Source organism: Polyodon spathula, chromosome 8 (genome assembly GCF_017654505.1).
Source record: "Polyodon spathula isolate WHYD16114869_AA chromosome 8, ASM1765450v1, whole genome shotgun sequence".
Classification (NCBI taxonomy): Eukaryota; Metazoa; Chordata; class Actinopteri; order Acipenseriformes; family Polyodontidae; genus Polyodon; species Polyodon spathula.
The window spans coordinates 30629032-30644405 of record NC_054541.1 but is presented as its reverse complement, the minus strand read 5'-3'; the positions used below and the strand labels follow the sequence as shown (position 1 = coordinate 30644405).

At 37.6% G+C, this 15374-nt stretch overlaps 1 protein-coding gene across 1 annotated transcript in view; it reads left to right on the top strand.

The window, feature by feature from the left end:
• The window catches only part of LOC121319753 (TBC1 domain family member 22B-like), a 201882-nt gene that overhangs the window by 34839 nt on the left and 151669 nt on the right, over window positions 1–15374 (top strand). The window contains exon 6 of the mRNA XM_041257529.1: window positions 13092–13220. Coding sequence (XP_041113463.1) covers window positions 13092–13220 — 129 coding nt within the window. The remainder of the gene's footprint in view (window positions 1–13091; window positions 13221–15374) is intronic.

The window sequence follows — 15374 nt, the reverse complement described above, 5'->3', positions numbered from 1 at the left end:
AAGTTATCATAAGTTCATTAAATATAATACTATTCTGAGTTCAGTACTTGTTCTTGTCATTTATGCATTACGAAAAGAGATGGCAGTAATAATGAACCCAGAAAAGTATGTTCTGTTTTGAGTAGCATTGATAGATATCTTGAACAGCAACATCTTTTTAAAATCCATGTAATATAAAAATATAACATATGGGCTGCAGTGCTATGCTCTCGCAGTTTATGATGTCACATAACCCCTCAATGAAATGAAATATTTTCTCGTAAAGCACTGCAGCCAATATGTTGTTATATCTTGTTTTGCTTTTTCAAAGCAACGTTCAGGTGCAGAGCAGTGACTTGACAAACAAAACTCATGTTTGTTTGTATGCTTTTTTGTTTTGGCTGTTCCAGGAAAATAATAAGCTGTGGACCTAATTGAGCTTAAATCATTCTAAATTGGGCATGCTCTAGAGAATTCAAAAAGTCTGTGGATCAGCAATTCCTTATACATTTAACCTCAATTTACCATTCTGAGCTATGCACACAACAACAATTTGGCACTGCAGAATTTTTCAAAGACTGGAGTTTAGACAGCTTTTCCCTAGTCTTTCAGAATCTAAAATCAGCAGGGAATTTTGAATGTTTACTACAGAATATAGGCTGTTTTCTAATGGCAAAAGACTTTCTTGCTAATGAGCTCTAATACTTTACAGCTCAGTTGGTTAATTCCTGTGCGCATATTGAGTGTTTCATTGGGAATTGGTATTGATGAGAGTATTCTGTGGCAAGTTAAGTCTTTGATTAATAGAGTTAGGTTTAGAACTTGAGACTGTAGCTGTGTGCAGAAAAAGTTATCTAAGTTATCTAAGACTTATCTAAGATGGTTTGGATATTGACTCTCACGAGATGTGCAAGCAAGCCTTTAGTATATGTCCTGTTCATCATCATCATCATCATCATCATCATCATCATCATCATCATAATAAATAAAAAAGGCTAGAACATATTCATAACTGTACATTTGAGATAGCGAAGGGGCATGCATGAAGGGTAGGATTTGTGGAATTATTTTCTAATCTCTAACCAGGTAAATAAAGCTCTCAGTTTGCATGCGTTACTTTCAGGTAGTACATGTCCACTTCCTCTTATTCAACTCAGCATTATGGTAGCAGTGTGTTAACAGCATGTCACTGGCAGCACATTTCAGTAATTTATTAAGCACAGGAAAGTAGGCTGTTGGTGACAGTTTCCCTTTTCAGGTGCAAAGACATTTAACGTGCAAACACTGCTTATGTGAAATGAAGGACTTGCAGTAGGAAGTGAAACTGTAGCAAACCTGACAGCGGGGGTGGAAGTGATCTGTCTGTAGCCAGAAACAAATTTGAACCGTCAAAATTAATAAGGTGTAATAATAGGTTTGTTCTTCTTCTTCAAAATAACAAGTCAGTCTTCTTCAGGTGACTTCAATCAAAAGAGTTTGAGCCACAAAGCTGTAGGTAAAAACCTACAGGTCTCGTAGATGGAATCTTGAGCAGCGAAAATACCTTACAAGCATTAATATACTCGGCAAGTTACTGCCTACTGGGTGTGGCACTACACCTGGAGGGAGTGAACATCTCCATTCACCAATGAACAGAGTTGGACCCGCTTCACTGGAGGAGTGCCAGCAGGCACTTCAAGACTCGGCACTCCTAGCAGAAGTTTGTGCATCAATCAGAACCAGCTTTAGCTGGGTTGACTGTGTACCACACCTGTGAAACAACTCATACATAAACAAGGGTCATCCGAGGTCACAACTGGTCTTTGAGAATCATGAAAAGAATCATGAAAAGTTTCTTATCCTGATTCTTCAGACATGGAGCCACCTCGGGCTGGGTGCAAATTTACATAGCTGCAAGGACAGGTCAGTGTTAAGCAGTAGATTTAACAAAACCTTACATTAAACACAGGAAAATGAATGAAGTCTAAAAAGTTTACATAGTTTAATCACAGTACCAAAACCAGGACCAGAGGAATCCGTTTGAAATTAAGAGCAGATAGACAGATCTGGGACAGAGGTAAGGAGACACTACACAGAGAGTGGTGGGTGTATGGAATGGGTTACCTGGTCATGTTGTTGAGGCAAAATCACTTAGTCCTTTAAGACTCAACAATCCACTCCTAGGAACAGGATGAACTTAACCTGTTTTTAACACTTTTAGAAACTTGTCTGCATTATTAAGAATACCAAAATGGTGGCTAGAATTTAAGTTAACTACAGTATATGTGGGGCTTCTGTGTTTGGTGTTTATTCATTTCATTTTTCTGTGTTTATTTTTTAGCTATTTTCAAGTTTTATGTAGATAAACAGTTTGTTTGTTTTGGGGCTTTCGTTTTTTATATACTGTATGAAATGTATTGTTTTTTGTTGCTTTCCAAAATTATTTATTTATTTATTCAGTCACAATCTGTGTAGTAAATTAACAGTACTTGTACCTTCTTTCACAATGAAATCACGGACATATTCTTCAGGGGTTTTTGTGTGTTTAGGCATGTTTCTTACATTTTGCCACAATTTGCAATTCTGTTTTAAATTCCATGGATGTGCAAATCCTCCTGTGGCAGGAAACGGCGTTGCGGTGACCCAGACCAGAAGAAAGCACAACAAAAACAGAAGGTACGATGCAGTGGCGCATGCGCCATTTTATTAAAGAACAAAAAAATTAAATAAAATATTTGAACAAAAATAAATACTTGCTCGCAGAGCAGAAATAAAACAATTAAACAAAATAAATCAGGACCACAAATAAATTAAGGTCCGGCTGGGCAGTAGCCTTCACGGATCCTTATTTTCTTTAACTATCTTGCCTCTCGCTCTCACGTTCTCCACTTCTGAACACCCTCTTAACATGGAGAGCTGCAGGCTTTTTATACAGGTGACCATTAAATTAAATAAATTAATCACTTAATTAATATTGAGATGGTCACCTTCTGCACGGGTTTCATCCATGCTGCAAAACAAAAACGCACGGCGGTTCGCCGTCAGATACATTTTTTAAATAATAACACAGAAACGCACGGCTGCACCATCATACAAAATAATAAACAAATACAAAATAACAACACAGGGGCGGAGGGGGAGACCCCGTTCTAAAAATAAACAAACAATATGATTCAACAGCAGGGCTTTCCTACCGCCCTGCTACATATCCCCCTCCTTGTGCGAAGCACACATGGCCCCAACGGCCACCTCCCCCCTCAGTCTCAGTGTCCCGGAAGAGGGGTCTGGAGTAATCCATGGGGGTGACCATGGTGGGATGTCCTCCCCCCATGTCTTCCTGGCTGGTAGCTCCCTCTTCCGGGGCTTCAGCCACTGTTCCTCTTGCCGTGAAAGTGCGGCTGGGGGCTGGTGCCTTTGTGGGGCTCCGACCACCGTACATCCTGCCACGAAAGTGTGGCTGGGGGCGCTGGTCTCCTGACCTCCACCCCCTTCTTTGTAGCCGGCCGCCCCCTTTTCTGAGGCGCCGGCCCCAGTGCTTCCTGCGCTCCTGCAGGACTAGTACCGGCTCCAGGCAAAGCAGAGGAGAGACAGGCAACCCCAGGCGAAGAGAGACCCTCGGCGACCCCAGGCGAATCGGGACCCTCTGCGACCCCAGGCGAAGCGGAGGAGAGACAGGCAGCCCCAGGCGAAGTGGGACCCTCGACAACACCAGGCGAAGCAGAGGAGGTACAGGTGACCCCAGGCAAAGTGAGACCCTCTGCGACCCTAGGGGATAAAAGAGAGAGAGAAACCTCCCCAGGCGATGCAGAGCGACAGGCAGCCCTGGGCGTTGCGAGGCAGGCATCCTTGGGCGGTGCGGACGTGGCATCCTTGGGTGGTGCGGACGTGGCATCCTTGGGCGGTGCGATGCCGGCATCCTGCCCTGGTCCCTCCAATGCTGAAGGGAGAAGCAGCTCCTGCTTCTCTCCCTTTAGCAGGGTTGGAGACAGAGGCAGCTCCTGCTGCTCTGCTTCTGGTGGTGGTGGAGACGGAGGCAGCTCCTGCTGCTCTCCTTGTGATGGTGGGGGAAGTGATACCAGCAGGCATTCATCCTCTGCTGGTGGGGGTGGTGGAGGCAGAGGCAGCTCCTGCTGCCCTGCTCCTATCAATGGAGGTGGCGGAGGCAGAGGCAGCTCCTGCTGTTCTGCTCCTGCCGGTGAAGGTGGCGGAGGCAGAGGCAACTCCTGCTGCTCTGCTCCTGCCGGTGAAGGTGGCAGAACCAGCTCCTGCTCCTCTCCTTTTGATGGCCAAGGCGGCAGGGGCTCCTCCCCTTCTGGCAGCCAAGGCGGACGGGGCTCCTCCCCTTCTGGCGGACGGGGCTCCTCCCCTTCTGGCGGCCAAGGCGGACGGGGCTCCTCCCCTTCTGCCGGCCAAGGCGGACGGGGCTCCTCCCCTTCTGCCGGCCAAGGCGGACGGGGCTCCTCCCCTTCTAGTGGCCAAGGTGGACGGGGCTCCTCCCCTTCTGGCGGTGAAGAGTTTTATCAGTTCAACAAGCAGTTATTTAGATATGTGTACAAATGTAAATGTGACATACAAATTGACGGGAGTACATACGTCAACCTTCACTATCTCCATCCCCAGCAGGGAATAAAAAAAACATAGATGAAAAAACAGACGAATATTAATTTACATTCAGTACCTATGTAGAATGTACAATTAGAAGTATTTAAATTCACTTTGCAATGAATTTACTCTGTGAATAACACAAACAGATATCTCCGCTCAGGTCATATGCTGTGCAATAAACATAAACAAAAACATTCAATCATCATTAATTTTGTGAGTTTTAACGCAGATTCGAACCAGAGTGATGCGTGAATGGGATGCAGGTTCACCAGGTTGTGAGTGCCACCAAATGAGGTGGGGGAGCAGGTTGCTGTGTGCTTTGGCCTGGATTAGTACAGGTTATAGAAACGATTTAACACTTCATTACCCAAAGCATTCATGCACATGGTTTGGCAATACTTTGTGATTTTTTTTTAAAGTTTATTTTTAGACTGTGTTTTTTTTTTTTTTTTTTAAATCACCAAAAAGTTTACTGCTAGACAGGTACATTAGTTCAGGTCACCTACCGTGTCAAGAAACCTTGCTTGTGTAACATGGATCTTTCAGGATACCTAGCGCATGACTGATAAATGTGGCACCATAAGCAGCATCTTTGAAGGTTTCCTGTGTGCATCATTTGGATGATAAATTTCCAGTAATATGATAAATTACAGTTTATATAGGTACAGCTGTGAAGTTAGAAGTTGCAATTAAGAGATACCTTGTGACGGGGTGTTGAGAGCAGTAACAGAGGAAGATAGGTGGGTCTCAAGTGTCAAGTGCTGAGGGGGTCTTTCATAGAGAGATTGTGCACTGATAAATAGAAATGTCAGACCTTAATGGAGAAAAGTCAGAGGAGAGCTTTATTATTTTTTTTTAAGCTGTCACCATAAGGAAGTCTTCCAGAAGTTGGACTGAAAAGTTTGACGTGCTTGGGTGGGGGTGGGGGGGGGGGGTGTATTCGTAAAAGGGTAAAGAAGAGTTAGATTTGCATTATGTGTTCAGAGATATCAATTCATGTTACTGAACATCATTCTTAAACAAGAAAGATAACTGCAGTGCTTCATGGAGATCAAGCGGTTCTCTATATGTTGAAAGTGCTGAACCTTTTTTTTTAAGTTTTCACAGATGGCTTTTTCTTGCATGAAAGACAGTGTCTCAGAAGAGAACATTGTAAAGTTTCTGAAATTGCTGTAAATTTGTAAAATGCCATTTTTATTAAAGCATGACTAGACTTCTGTACATGGTTTCGGAAGCGTTTTTTTTTTTTTTTTGGCATAGGTGTGGAAGGCCACGATCTTTACCTTTTACCAGAAAGACGAACCAATGTAAAACTGTATTCTTTCGGATAGGGCTAGGGTTAGGCTGAATTTAAGCTTAAGATCAGTATTCAAATTCTCTCAGCTGGCCATGGGTCTAAGAAATTAATAATAATAAATAATAATAATAATAATAATAATAATAATAGTTACCTAATATAGCTTTATAAAGTTGAATGAAACCTGCTGAATGTTATGTTATCTTATTGAATTACTGTACACACCGCTTTGAAGTTTTTCATATACTTAACAAAAATTGTCAAAAATTGAAGATTGTGACATTTTGAAATCTATCAGGAAATACTGTACTATTGTCTTCTACTGTTGTAGTTTCTTTGTTAAATAAATGATCTAAATTATGTTCATATAGTAAACAAATAAAATAATTACAATTATTCTCTGTGTCTTTGATAGGATTGATAAAGTTAACACGCGTCAAAGTTTCCAGGGAAAATTCTGTAGTTTTCAGAACAATGAAATGATCCTGTCAGACAATATAACGCATTGCAGATAGCCCATTATAGAAAGCAATACAACTCAATCACATTTGGTTAATTATACAGAACCAAATGGGTTATGTTTAATAGAGTTCAGATTGCAGGAACTAAATACAGTGTTTACACAGGTCTAGTGCCGTTTATGTTTCTTTGCTACAAAGTAGATGTCTTGAGCCCAGTGGTGACTCCAGGATTCTGGAAGAGGTGAGGTGAAGGGGAGGAAGGCTGATGGGCTTGGGGGAGCGGAGTTTTTTTTTTTTTTTTAACCCTAACCCAGCACATACCAGTGAGAAGTTCACTGTCTCTCACACACACTCACACACACAATATCATGAAAGAAACAGGTGGAAATTATTTTGGGGAAAAAAACACACTAGCCTGAATGTTTACTTCACAAAAACATTATCCATCCTTGCCCTTCTTTTAAACAAAATCAAGGGGCATGCTACATTTTTAAGAATGGACAAACCACAGCTCATTTTTAAGCTAGATCTAATTCTATGAACAATTATTTTAAATGTAATGCAGAGAATTAGCCGTCACAAGAATTTCATTACAACCCTGTGTGTGTGTGTATATATATATATATATATATATATATATATATATATATATATATATATATATATATATATATATATATATATGTATATATATATATATATATATATATATATATATATATATATATATATATATATATATATTTTTTTTTTTAACCCCCCCCCCCCCCTTTCAAAACTTAGCCTGCCATTTGATGTGTATTCTAAAGTCTACATGCAAGTACATTTCAGGGGGCTCAGCAAGGCCAAATTACATATTTTGAATGAACACTATGACAAATCTGTTTCTACAGTGCCTGAAAAAAGCAGTAAAGGGGAAGGCTGGTTAAAAACTACAGTATTATTTGTTAGTCACACTGAGTAACAGTAGCTATTACACTGAAACTTATTGCAATGTAAATCTCTAAATACCATGAATACAGGTCCTGTTCTATTTCCAGTAATGCAGTATTTTATCTATACTTACTAGAAAACTGTCTCAGACATCAAACAAATAGTTTTCAAACTTTGCGGGCACATTCCAGCAATGCAGTTTTCCAAAACAACACTTTTTCAAATAGCATTTGTAAATCATATTTTTTCATAACGCTTCAAAGTGTTGAGTAATACAGACAATCTGCTCTTCGTAAACCATCACACAGTGACATGCTGTTCCTAAAGCAGAAAGTTTGGTCTCTGCATTGGAAAGGAAACTAGACACATTCAGAAATATGTGCCTTTATACTGGCTTAATGAAAGCATATCATTTTGAATGGACTATGTGAAGTACTGTTGTATGGAACCTACGAGTTGTAAATATCATTTTGAATGGAATGTGTGATTCCATTTTCCTTTATCAGCTCTACAGCACTTTTTCTGCCATTGAGGTTTTATGCCGACTCTGGAATTACGTTACTTGGGTCCTGCGTTTAACATGACGTTCTTGGTTAACTTGTTAAAATGTACCATGGAATAGCTTACAAGCTCACAAAACAGTAAAGTAAAATAAAGAAATACATTAATTAGAAAATCCATGTTATAAAACAGTTTAGTTTAATAGTATAGGCACCTTTCTTACTGCAGTTGGTATAAGTCATGGGTCCAGGTTAGTTAGTTTCTCAAGTGAGTCTTCGCGCATCAACCAAATGCCATCAGCACTGACAATGACTCTGAGTAGATTTTCTTAATTCTTACTCCGATTGGCCGTAAAGTTAACAAGGCTAACCATAGATTGGCTAGTGCTTTGTTGGGGGATTTTTCTTGTGTACTATTGTCTAATAACAAAACATAATATTCTGGAAGATTTTTAGTGGATATTTTGGGAGCCACTTCTCGAACCTAAACAACTGTCCAAATACATACTATTCAGGCAAATAGTAAACCATTGCAAATTTGTAGGACCATTTATTTTTATTATTCCTAAACGGTTATTTTTCCCAAAGGCCTGCAACACACATGCTAAAATGTAGAAGTTTTATTAGTGTTACGATTGGCAGCCGTTGTAAAGGAAGTGAAAAGGCAAGTTTTCTGTGAGAAATAGTCATTGTACTGGTATAAAATAATCAAAAAACTACTCTAAGTGGTTTCTTGCTAGTCTAATACCATTGACTTCATGCTTGATTAAGAATTGCATCCTGTATCTTTAATTGTATTCATAGCAGCATTTGTTGAAAAGAGCTTACACATGCAATCGTGTAGGACCAAGGACACAAAAGACAGAGTCCAACCTGCAATAATCTTTTGAGCTGTAAGAGTAATCTGTTTAGGCTGCCGTCTATGAAGAATGCAATGCTGGGTATATTAAACTGAAGGACAAATGTGTACAGACAATTAAACAAAGTGTCCAATCTATATAACACTGATGAAGGGGCTGCTTTGATAAATTACATCCCCATGCTCAACAGATGGGAGAATGACTTGATAAAAAATGTGTGAAAAACACAAAAACAAAAAGCTGATCAGTAGAGTGAGAGTATTAACAGGGATTATAGAAAGTCTACACCCCCTTGAACTTTTTTCACATTTTGTTGTGTCAGTGCCTCAGAGTTTCATGCATTTAACTGAGGATTTTTTTCCACTTATCTATACACCATACTCCACACTGTTAAAAGGAAAAAAGTTTTTATTGAGAAAAAAAAAAAATATATTAAAAATACAACACTGAAAGATCGTAATTTGATAAGTCTCCACCCCCCTGAGTGAATACTTGGCGGAAGCACCTTTGGCAGCAATTACAGCTGTGAGTCTGTTGGGATAGGTCTCTACCAACTTTTCACACCTAGATTTGGCAATATTTGACCTTTTTTACAAAACTGTTCAAGCTCTGTCAAGTTCCTTGGGGAGAGTTGATGAACAGCAATCTTCAAGTCATGCCACAAATTTTCGATTGGATTTAGAGCAGGGTTCTGACTGGGCCACTCAAGGACATTTAACTTTTTGTTCCTTAGCCACTCCCTCCCTCCAGTGTAGCTTTGGCTGTGTGCTTTGGGTCATGTCATGCTGAAAGGTGAACTTCCATCCCAGTTTCAGCTTTCTTGCGGAGGGCAACAGGTTTTCCTCAAGGACTTCTCTGTACTTTGCTCCATTCATTTTCCATTCTATCCTGACAAGTGCCATTTTAGGCTAAAAAGTTCCATTTTAGTTTTGTCAGACCACAAAACTTTTTGCCACATGGCTACAGAATCTCCTGTGTGTTTTTTTGCATACTTCAAACAGGATTCAAGTTGGGCTTTCTTGAGTAATGGTTTCCTTCTTGCCACCCTACCATACAGGCAAGATTTGTGGAGTGCTTGGAATATTATTGTCACATGCACACTTTGACCAGTCTTGGCCATGAAAGCCTGTAGCTCTTGCAAAGTTGCCATTGGCCTCTTGGTAGCCTCTCTGATCAGTCTCCTTTTTGCTTGGTCATCCAGTTTGGACGGATGGCCTGATCTAGGCAGGATCTTGGTGGTGCCATATAGCTTCCACTTCTTAATAATCACCTTGACTGTGCTCCAAGGGATATTCAAGATCTTTTATATTTTTTTTTTTATACCCATCCCCTGATCTGTACCTTTCAACAACTTTGTCCCTTTTGAAAGCACATTGGTGATCATGGTTGAGTCTTGGAGGAACTGCTGAATGTATCCTGAAATCATATGAATCGCTACAATTTAACATAGGTGGAGGCCACTTAACTTGGTGTATGATTTTGAAGGCGATTGGTTACACCTGAGCTAACTTAAACTAATTGCCATATCTCAAATAATCGCCTGTCTGTAATACCTGTCGGGTCTGCAGGCAAATATTGTAAATAAACCCCTGGTCTCTGTCATTGCCATTGAAGCTGAGGAAGATGAGGAGGAGCTTGAGTGTAATTATCTGCTAATAAATGACAGCGATGAAAGTGACTCTCATGATTAATAAACAATAATAATATAAAACGTAATTTAAGGTAGGCCTACATGTAATGCATGTTTGTTTAATGCAGTTATTACATTAACTAAAGTTTTGAAAAATAAGTGTGCTGAAAGTAGGGCAGATACAAACCTCTTGGTGTATTTTAACATGTTTGTTGTATTAACAATGTACAAGTTTGAGATTAAACAATTTATTTTTGATAATGATACTTATTGCTTTTATTAATTTTTAAAAGCATTTTAGAAGTTATTATTATTATTATTATTATTATTGTGCTGTAAGCGTACCCTACACGTCTGTGTTCTGATATCTACAGGGCTGTCTTTTAGTGGATCTAACTGTTGTTGTTAACAGTGGTAAATCTAATTCCGTTTTTAAAATACAAATTCACACTTCTGCTTGTTCATTTTTCCACATTTTGCATACTGCATCCTTGTTCACCAGTGCATATAAAGACTGTAAAATACTTTCACTTTATACCTGAGGGTGTACAATACAATGTGATTTTGTTATAAAACAAAACTGTTACTTAGTTCCCACTGACACACAACCTTTTAACAAAGTTGCTGGAATGTTTAAATTGAGTTACGATTTTGCTACACGGCTGTATGTTTGCGGCTTCTCAATGACCGTAGGAAGTATGTGAAGCATGTGATCTAAAATAAACTCAAATAATCACTCGTCAGTCTCCAACACGCGTCAGGTCTGCTGGCAAATCTTGTAAATAAAAAACACTTAAGATCAATCTGATTAGAGAATGCTGAGGAACCAAATTGCCCAACATAAACTACGGTGCATGCATTCAAATGTATTGCATTAAGGCGTTCGCTCTTCTTTGAATATGTTTGATGTTTCTACACAGTGCGTATTGATTTAAATTAAACGCCTACATTTAAAGTTAGGTATGTTTAAAAAACAAAATAAACAAAAAAACAAAACACAGTTAACCAGCATTAGTAAGTACAAGAAAGGTAGATATTTTAATCATTTTCTTCTTATGCATTTTCTTAGACCGATATCTGAATTTACAAAGTACATTATCAATTAGGCTGACATATGCAAATAGCACTGATTTCTGGTTTAAAGGGGACTGCAGAGCTAACATACATCTTGTAGAATCTGTCTGCAAAAAGAATAAAAAATGGGCACACATGGGCAGTAAGTTTGGTGATTAATTATCACAAGACTTTCTTTTTATGGTACAGACATCCTGTTAAGTATTCTAAGAGCCTTACAAATTCTCTGCCAGATTAAGAACTTGCCTCACCTTTGCAGAACTACCAGTTTCCATAAATCATTTGTGCAGATAAAGTGTTGACATTTAAAAGCATTGCAGGATTTTGTTTGACCTGTTTATCAATTATCAATATGTCTTTCTTTGGTAGCGTTTCTTGAGGAAAAAGTATATCCCCCGATGCCACCAAAACAAAACAAAAAAAGCCCTGTAAAAACACATTACATTTAATTATTGGATTCATAAACCCTTTCTTTTTTGTTTATTCAAGTTAGCATCTTGGGTTTAGCAATATTTCCAGACCTCTGACACGGTAGTTCATTTAAAAAGATAGTAGCACAAGACTTGATTTGTTTCTTGCATATGTGGAGTGGGGTCATCCATTATCAAAGCAGTAATTTACTTCAAATTTACTTCAAACTTTATAATAAATAGTGGTTTTTTAATGTGAATATGTTTATTTAAAATGTTAGTAGGGAATAAAAAAAAAAAAGCAGCTGCTAATTTTTTGTTCAGAGCCAGTTCAACCTTATAACTGCTGTACATATTATCTCTTCTGGACATAAACAAAATGATATGCAGCAAAGCTCATGTAAATTAAGTTAAGGTTGAAACATTTGATCAACAACTCAAACATATATAAAATGTAGGGCGCACTGATAATCAGGAACGGCATGGCAGTGATTTTATAAGGAGAAAAAACACAATCGCCGATCGGCAGTTTTTCTTATTTTTAGCTGATAACGTACACCGTTATTCATGCTTGAATTTCTTCCAGCACAGAATTTAATGTTTGGTTTGGTGTGCTTCCTGACCATTGGGACACTCTACAAGATGGCCAACGGACAAAGTAGTGCACTAAACTTTGCGTAGGGTGCGAAGTTTAGTCCACATCCATTGTGTCATGTGTTTTGTTTCCACGCACTTCCTCAAAATGTTTCCGCCCTCAGAAACAAATGGGTGGTGAAGTTCCATCCCTCCCCTTACAATTTCTGTTCTATTGGATAATGGAACGAACCCCTTTCTTTTTATTTGCTGATCAGTACATGTGGTGGATGGAGTTATGCGAATACTTCTAGAGCTATGCTGAAGCCTCTGACACAAAATGTTAAGCACCATTTAATAAAGCATCCAGTTATACCTGGAATGAATCCAGAATTCTGGGTGTTAGGATGTCTTCACCCCGTCACCTCCCTTTCTTTTACATGTAAATTTAGTAATCCATTATGCATCATTGGCAGTGGAAAAGCTAATACTGAGATGTTGGAGACCTCCTGCTAAGCTTACTTTTTGTGGAATGGAAACATCTGATGATTTATATATTCTAAATGTGAAGTGCATGTAAAAATACAGCCAGTTACGGAAGGAATCTGACTGTGTGCAGTGTGCTTAATGTTTTTCCTTTTCGTTTAGCCCCGGGTCTGTTTCTAATGTATTGGAATGTTGCCACTGATAGGTGTAATTGGTTATTCATCTTTTGCATACTTATTTTGGCAAACATTCAATAGAATTTGAATGTATTTTTGTTATTAGTGTCATTTGTATTTTTTTTTAGGGTTATCTTCCTGCAAATGTGGAACGAAGAGAAAGCACTCTGCAGAGAAAACGACAAGAATATTTTGGTTTCATTGAACAATACTATGAATCTAGAAATGAAGAACACCATCAGGATACATACAGACAGGTATAAACTATTTTCCAGTTTCATGCAATGGCAAATGAAATACACATTAATATTAAGGTGGACCTTCGATGGACAAGAAATATAATTTTTAGATACCATAGTAAAACTTAAGAAGGTTCAATTGAGACTGACCTTCAACCGAGATATGCACCAGTATTTACACATGTCCTCTGCACATCCAATAGACACTAAAATGGCTGTCCAGACTCTAGGAATACAAATACAAAGAATTTGCTCAAAAGAATGTGACCATTTGCCTGTCTCCATGCAACATTCTGCCCCCACTGGATGTACTTGTTACATCCACTGGGGGCAGAATGTCACCAGAATGTGATGACTGAAACACAAAATGATGTTCAAAGTAATTATAAAAAACAAGAAGAAAACATTAGTTAAGGTAATTGTGAGTGTTACAGTTCCTGTACCAAGTTGTACTGTTATTATCATAATTAATTGGGTAATACAGTTAGTTCTGCATTTTGCAATACTGTTAGTCTACTCTCTCTCTCTCTCTCTCTCTCTATATATATATATATATATATATATATATATATATATATATATATATATATATATATATATATGTATATATTTGTACACAAAACAGAATCTAAAGATATACACAAATATATATTAAAAAGGCAAAGGTCATTAACTTATCCCTAAGAAAAGCATGGTGATCCAATATAACATCTTTTTGTCCTTTTGCATGAGACATCTCAGTTAATCTTTTTATTTCCTTTTCAGTTCTGTTTGTCCACTCCTTTGTGATCTTCACTTGTGTTCCACTGATCTCTCTTGTCTTTTTTTTTTTTTTTTTTTTTTTTTTTACTGTTTTTGTTTTAACTTTCCCAGTTTTTACTCCCAAACTTTTGATTTCCCAATTGCCTATTTTTATTACTTTTTTTTTTTTACCTCCCAGCTGAAGAAAAAATTAGCAAGACAAGGCTAGTGTGCTCTAGAGCCAATGCATATTCTCATGTTTTAAACATGGAGTATGTCAGACTTGCTTTGAGTGTGCCATGCACCACTGTATTCACTGTACAGTAGATTATAATACTTTAAGTTGGCCTTGGTTGAATTTTGAGATTACGTGGATGATACTAATTGAATTTCACCATACTCCTGCAAAATTGTTCCAAACTGTGAACTATTGTTTAAAAACACAAAAGAAACCAGAAACATGTGGATACATCAATGTAAGGCTGTATTCTTTTCAGTTATCACTGATTTCACAATTCCTGTGTAATGTTCCCAATGCCATGTATGTAAGTTCCAATATTTCTTTAAAATGTCTTCAATGAAAAAGATACCAGCTGCATCAAAGATCGGACATATTTCTGCTAAAGAACTCTGTCCAGTCAAGGAGGGGACATTTCACGTGTGTTGTTATTTTTACATTTCTTTGTTTTTATTTTGCTTGACAATTCACTGATAGCGAAAATAAAATAGTCTTTAAAAGGTGGACATTAAAAAACTAAATATTCTAGAATTTAGCATTTACTGTTTTTTAGTATTAGCATTTAGTTATTTGAGAGCATTTGTTGAATAGTAACTAGAGAAAATGATCAATTATGAATGACATTTATTCTGCTTTAATACATATTATGTTCAATTGTGAAATATTGAAATGCCTATTTTTAGACTATGAAATGCTGTGAAATAAGCCATTTTTACAGTGAAAAAAATACAGTCTTAATCATGTGTATCTAATCAGGAGATGGTCAAGGACCATGTCTGAATTCAGTGGACATGGCTAATTTTAGTTTTGTCAATGAAAATGTAAATTTGATTGATTTATTTTTGCAATGTGTTTTAATCTGTGAGCAAAAATATATATGGGTTAGTTAAGTATATTTAAAAAAAAATAAAAATAAATACTGTGTGCCATTTAAAAAAAAAAATAAAATACACCAAGTGTTATAATCGGAATATTACGGTAAGTAAACATTTAATGATTATCTAAAAACCACCTACTGTAAATACAGTACCCAAACATTTAATTAAACTGCCATTTGAAACACAAATGCAGTTATATTACATTATTATATTGGGCTTATATTTGTAGTTTACAGTAAATTACATAGTTGTTGTTATTTCTGCAACTTACACACATAATTTTATAGCTATTTTAATTACATTAAACAACGGCTT